Source organism: Carassius gibelio, chromosome B13 (assembly GCF_023724105.1).
Source record: "Carassius gibelio isolate Cgi1373 ecotype wild population from Czech Republic chromosome B13, carGib1.2-hapl.c, whole genome shotgun sequence".
NCBI lineage: Eukaryota > Metazoa > Chordata > Actinopteri > Cypriniformes > Cyprinidae > Carassius > Carassius gibelio.
Genome location: NC_068408.1, coordinates 1,569,696 through 1,577,195, shown reverse-complemented (window position 1 = coordinate 1,577,195; position 7,500 = coordinate 1,569,696). Strand labels below are relative to the sequence as shown.

Below are 7,500 nucleotides of genomic sequence, written 5' to 3'. Positions count from 1 at the left end.
CGCTCACTCACAAACACGCTCGCTCACACGTACTCACTCACACACACTCACACGCTCGCTCTCACAAGCTCGCTCGCACAAGCTCGCTCTCAGACGCTCGCTCACAAACACATACTCTCACACGCTCGCTCACAAACACGCTCGCTCACACATACTCACACACACACTCACTCATTCACACACTCTCACACGCTCACTCTCACACGCTCACTCACAAACACGCTCGCTCACACGTACTCACACACACTCACTCATTCACACGCTCACTCACAAACACGCTCGCTCACACGTACTCACACACACTCACACACACACTCACACGCTCGCTCTCACACGCTCGCTCACAAACACACTCACTCACACGTACTCACTCACTCACACATACTCTCACACGCTTACTCTCACACTCACTCACACATACTCTTACACGCTCACTCTCACACGCTCACAAACACGCTCGCTCACACGTACACACACACACTCACTCATTCACACACTCTCACTCACAAACACGCTCGCTCACATGTACTCACACACACTCACTCATTCACACACTCTCACACGCACACTCTCACACGCTCACTCACAAACACGCTCGCTCACACGTACTCACACACACTCACTCATTCACACACTCTCACACGCACACTCTCACACGCTCACTCACAAACACGCTCGCTCACACGTACTCACACACACTCACTCATTCACACACTCTCACACGCACACTCTCACACGCTCACTCACAAACACGCTCGCTCACACGTACTCACACACACTCACTCATTCACACACTCTCACACGCTCACTCTCACACGCTCACTCACAAACACGCTCGCTCACACGTACTCACTCACACACACTCACACGCTCGCTCTCACAAGCTCGCTCGCACAAGCTCGCTCTCAGACGCTCGCTCACAAACACATACTCTCACACGCTCGCTCACAAACACGCTCGCTCACACATACTCACACACACACTCACTCATTCACACACTCTCACACGCTCACTCTCACACGCTCACTCACAAACACGCTCGCTCACACGTACTCACACACACTCACTCATTCACACGCTCACTCACAAACACGCTCGCTCACACGTACTCACACACACTCACTCACACACACACTCACACGCTCGCTCTCACACGCTCGCTCACAAACACACTCACTCACACGTACTCACTCACTCACACATACTCTCACACGCTTACTCTCACACTCACTCACACATACTCTTACACGCTCACTCTCACACGCTCACAAACACGCTCGCTCACACGTACACACACACACTCACTCATTCACACACTCTCACACGCTCACTCACAAACACGCTCGCTCACACGTACTCACACACACTCACTCATTCACACACTCTCACACGCACACTCTCACACGCTCACTCACAAACACGCTCGCTCACACGTACTCACACACACTCACTCATTCACACACTCTCACACGCACACTCTCACACGCTCACTCACAAACACGCTCGCTCACACGTACTCACACACACTCACTCATTCACACACTCTCACACGCACACTCTCACACGCTCACTCACAAACACGCTCGCTCACACGTACTCACACACACTCACTCATTCACACACTCTCACACGCACACTCTCACACGCTCACTCACAAACACGCTCGCTCACACGTACTCACACACACACTCACTCATTCACACACTCTCACACGCTCACTCTCACACGCTCACTCACAAACACGCTCGCTCACACGTACTCACACACACTCACTCATTCACACGCTCACTCACAAACACGCTCGCTCACACGTACTCACACACACTCACTCATACACACACTCACACGCTCGCTCTCACACGCTCGCTCACACGTACTCACTCACTCACACATACTCTCACACGCTTACTCTCACACACACTCACACATACTCTTACACGCTCACTCTCACACGCTCACAAACACGCTCGCTCACACGTACACACACACACTCACTCATTCACACACTCTCACACGCTCACTCTCACACGCTCACTCACAAACACGCTCGCTCACACGTACTCACACACACTCACTCATTCACACGCTCACTCACAAACACGCTCGCTCACACACACATATATATTAGGTGTGTAACAATAGACAAACAGTAGACAAACTTGACGGTTTGGTTCATACCTCAGTTTTGATGTCGCGTTTTTTTCAAAATAAGAGTCATGGTGTATTTCAAGCTTTTTTTCTGGTCATTAATATTTGGGTACATAAACTATTTATTTTAATTTCCAATTGTAGCTTCTGTCTGGGATTCCCCATCACAGTAGCAACAGAAATCAAGTTGTTATAATTAAAATTAAAACCATAAATAATATTCTTCATTAATTTAAATAAAATAAATATTAACTGAAATTAAAAAACAAATCTATAAAAAAATAAATAGCAGTGATGAATAAACAATTAATCATGATTAATCACATCCAAAATACTTTTTTGAATGATATTAATCACTTGATCAATCAATTGTTTGACAGTACTATTAAATATAGAAAATAGATATAAAACTTTTTATTTAGTTTATAGGCTTTAGCTTAAACTGATGTACTATAACCAAAACAGAAATAAATAAAAAAAATAATGCATAACAATTTAAGTAAACTCTTAACTAAATCCAAAATAATTCAGATGACTACAACATGACTAAAACTACAAGTTATTTTCTTTAAAAGACTATGACTACACGGAGAGAGCGAATGCAAATTAATTTATTATATATTTATACAAAAAAAAACAGTTATTTTCAAAGTACAAGATTTATATTACAAGAACACAGAAAGTTTTGATCAGAGAGCTCCATCTCGCTCAGTAAACAGCAAACACTGTCTGTCTCTATCGGTCTTTCTCCTTCAACACACATTATCTGAAGATTGACATCTGGAGCAGACAACAAACAGTTCCTGAGCAGAACAACACGTGTCTGTCTGAGCCACAGCAGTGTATCGAGCGGTTCACCGATCGCCCAACACACCAGTACTGAGACCTCAGCATCCACAGATCAGCATCTTTATTACACGTCAAGTCTTCTTGTAGGAAAAAAATGAAGTGAGTTTACGATTAAACAAGAACAAACATCAGGCATTAGGTTCAGGAAAATCAACTTCATTCAAAGTTCAAGCAAGCTTTTTTTTTTTTAGGCAACTGGAAGATATTTGTTTTTGTTTAAAGCAAAATCTCTCTTCATTTTGTCCAATTTCTCAGAAAAAAAAAAACAAGAATATCTTCCACTACAGTAAATGTCTCTCGATTGAAGGATGTTTGGACATTTGTACTGAGTTACTGAGGAAGAACATCTTGTGCAGTGTCCAGAAAGTTAGAAATGCTAAAAATGTTTGATTTATAGCTTAAATATTATGCATGTATTTATATTTGAATGTGCATGAATGATCTATTATGTGTTCATATATATAATGTCTCCGCACACATCTGGGTTTATTTCTGGGTTTCTGCTTCCATCTAGTGGCAGCAGCAGGAAACTCAATCTGAAGACAGATCGACATCGTTTTAAAACGAGGTGCAATGTGAAATAAAACTTGAAATGAACATAACAGAAGAGCAAATCACGACAAACACAAGTAAATCAGTTTATGCTTCTCAGGACTTCTTAAAAAACCCAAACTCTAAGTTAATATATTCATGGATTATTATGTATTTGGAGCTTCTGCTCTCGGTTTGATTGTAAAATATACATTATTGGTTTTCTGAAAAAAAAAAAAAAAGTATTTGTGTGTATATGTATGTGTGTGTGAGAGTGTGCGTGTGTGTGTGTGTGAGGGAGTGTGTGTACAGAAACTGCATAGGGAGTTTTTAAAAAATAATAATATAATGGATTTCTGTAAAACAATGTGTAATGTGATAAACCTGACTTTAAATGAAACAATCATTTATGAATCACATGAAATATATAAAAAAAAAAAGATTAAAACACATCAATTAGTTTTTACTTCTATCTAATATTTATATCTAAGTTAATATGTTAATTAAATATTATACAGGGAGTTTGTCTTCTAAGTGTCTTTTTTTTGTAAAAAAAAAAACAAACATTTGGTTTTATATTTAAATAAATATATGTAATTTAAATAATCTATAAATAAACAAATACATACATATGCAAAACTAGTGCACATGGAGTTTTATAAACATTAATATTATGGATTTTAGTGCAATAAACCTGACTTGAATTGCCCTCTAGTGGCAGAACTACAGAAACAAACACAGGACTGAGCCACTCACTGTGAACTGCTCCTGGGATTTGTAGTTCTTGTCGAGGTAGACACGAGCGCGGTTGTAGTCCTTCATGACGTCACTGGACAGCAGCTCTCTGACAAAACAACACAGAGCACACACTTACTGCAGAACACCATGATAATAGCAAGGGATTTCATGCAGTGTGCAAATTATGAGTCTTTGAAATGCCATGTATATAAGCAGCACAGGTATATTTTTTAACAATATAAACTATAATATACAAAATACAATGTAATATTTTTTATGCCAAAAAACATTAGGACATTATTAAGTAAAAATCAGGTTCCATGAAGATATTTTGTAAATCTTCTACTGTAAATATATCAAAGCTTCATTTTTGATTAGTAATATGCATTGCTAAGAACTTCATTTGAACAACTTTAAAGATGATTTTCATTATATATAAATATATAAAAAGACATCAAATCAGCATCAGAACCAGTAGATGGCAGCAGAGGAGCACTTACTGGATTATTAGTCATTCACACGTTTCTCCTTTATATTTTGAAATGGTAAAATAACTGTAAAATCACTATTATAAATTATCAAATCATCAAGAATTCAGATTTTGTCAGATTTTGTCTTTTGTTTTGTGTATGAAGTAAAAAAAAACGTCACAAAGTGTTTTGAAAAACTTGAAAAACTTAATCACAATCACATAAGTTTTTGATCAGTTTCATATAAGACTACAGAAAATTAATGGTACATTTAATAAGAGTACAAATATATATATAAAACATAAAAATTTAAATTTGGTAAAATACATTTTGTGAGCTTCCTAAAAAAGCTTAGTGCTTTACTCTCAGATTAGTATAAACATGAAATAAACAAGAAACGAACATGTAATGTTATTAGCAACTGCATTTTTTAATGCAAAACAACATAAATATGATCATACATGTGCTATCTGTGTGAAATTGCGGTTTCATCTGCAGGTCGAGCTGCTCAGGTGTGAGTAAATATTGGCTTTGGCCTTTAATAATGAGACGGTATTGAGAGCACACACACACACACACACACACACACAGTGTTTGATCAGGAACCGGATTCACACTCGCTTCAGCTGAACTCACTTGATGAAGCTGTCCACGTGTGTCATAGACGCCTCGTAGTTCTTCCCTCCGACCTCCTGACAGTGAAGAGCGAGGAAGAGCGGCCGGTGCGTCTGGACCGTCTGCAGGACACACAACACTGCAGTGAGAGGATGGATGGAGACACACTTCTGTTCTGACACTGATGAAAGACACTTCTGACAGTGGTGGTGTAACAATGTAACAGTACTCCAGTCAAACGTAACAAATCACCTCACTTAGTTACTTTTTATAGAAAGTGATAGGTTGTTACTTTTTAAATCTGTCCAGGGCTTGCTTGTTTTTAATATAAAAGTTCTTCTTTTAACTGTGAAAGCCCTTTCTCTCTGAAAGTGTAGTGAATGTGTCTCAGACTGAAGGAAGTGTAAGTTCTGGTCTGTAGAGTAGAGAGAGCAGCTCAAACTAATCACATGAAGAAGAAACAACAACACTGTTCACAAATAACTACAGTCAGACACACATCTGTTATTGATGTATAATCAGATCATCGAAGGTCCGTAGCAAAGACATTAGTTTATAAAAGTGTATTAAATACATGAATGATATTTGTCTATTTTTAACATATTTAATTATTGCAGGTTTGTATCATGTTCTGAGCTTGCATGTGACTGTTTTTATTGATTTTGAGAAACACTGAATTGAATACAGATGTAAGAATGTGGCACTTCTGACAGTATTACAAGTTCTTCAAGAAGTTATATAACACTGTTAGATGGTATAGATAGATAGATAGACTCTTAAAATGTTAAGGAAATTTGTCAAGTTTCAAGCACATATTGCTAGAATTAATGAATGAATATTATATTTTAAATAACTGAATATATATTTTTTATTTTATTGTTATGTTTACTTGAAAAAAAAACATTCAGTTCTCAAATTCTGGATTTACACAGTATTATAATTAATATAATAATACACTGAATAAATGGCTGGTGTCTTCTGTGAATGAAATAACCGGCGCAGCACTGAAGTCTCCACACGAGTGTTCACGGTTATATTTGAGAGCTATTAATAACAGCGCTGTCAGCAGGTGTTAAACTGTGTGAATGCTGAATAAATATTAGCAAGCCATTAAACGTCTGTCAAACAGCAGGAGACAAAACAATGGCTGAAAACAGAACAAACAGAGCAAACAGCACAGAGAGCACAGAGAGCGCTCGATCTATTCCTCTACACACACCTGCAGAGCTGATGTTCAGAAGACTTCAGCAGAACATCATCTATCAGCGCATTACCATCAGATCACACACAGTGCGTCTGAAATACTGTGTTTGTCTAATGAGACGCTTAACATGTTTAATCAGCTAATAATGATGGATCTGTGTCTATGAGGATCTTCATGTTTATTCATCAACATTATTACAGTCACTCACCACTCAGCTCACGTTAAACAGCTTTATATGAGAACAATTACAGTTTCATCTTTTATATTAACTGTAATTATAATGAAAGTTTTAGAATATAATCGTTTTTTTATAATGTTTATATAGTTTTCTTTTTTAAATTCAGTTTTAATTAATTTAGAACTTTAAGATTAAGAAAAAAAACTTTAAAACTGTCTCCTTGGTGACAGACTTTGTTCATGTCTCGAACAGCAGTGTTTTAAAGAAGTCTCTTTTGCTCAGTCCGAAGCACAGCAGTCAAATTGTGAAATATTTATACCATTTAAAGTAACTGCTTCCTAATTGAATATATTTTAAAATGTAATTTATTCCTGTGATTTCAAAATGTACTACTGTCATTCATAATGTTTAAATATAATTTCATGAATACAAAAATATATGTGGAAAGTGGAAATGAGCTATAAGTACTTCTCTGCTAGTTGTAATTAGATCTAGATTTCTGTTTAGGGTTTGCTTTCCTACATTATAACATTTGTAGTTTTATAGATGGGGGAAACCTATTAAAGATTAAGAAATATCGTCACATTAGAAAATAACTTTCAAATTCTGAAAAACATCAAAGTTGTGTGAAGCATGTGAAATCAGTGGGAAACATTGGAGCGTTTCTGCCACACGTTCCTGTAGTTCACTGTTAAATCCAGGGTCAACGCTGGACATTCACAGATTCATGTTGTAAATGGTACAGAATATTTCCCTGTATCACTGTT

At 37.8% G+C, this 7,500-nt stretch overlaps 1 protein-coding gene across 1 annotated transcript in view; it reads right to left on the bottom strand.

The window, feature by feature from the left end:
• Positions 1-7,500, bottom strand: part of LOC127969953 (inositol polyphosphate-5-phosphatase A) — a 144,027-nt gene that overhangs the window by 102,209 nt on the left and 34,318 nt on the right. Inside the window, exons 3-4 of the mRNA XM_052572126.1 lie at positions 5,373-5,473; positions 4,285-4,372 (exon numbers count right to left, since the gene is read on the bottom strand). Coding sequence (XP_052428086.1) covers positions 4,285-4,372; positions 5,373-5,473 — 189 coding nt within the window. The remainder of the gene's footprint in view (positions 1-4,284; positions 4,373-5,372; positions 5,474-7,500) is intronic.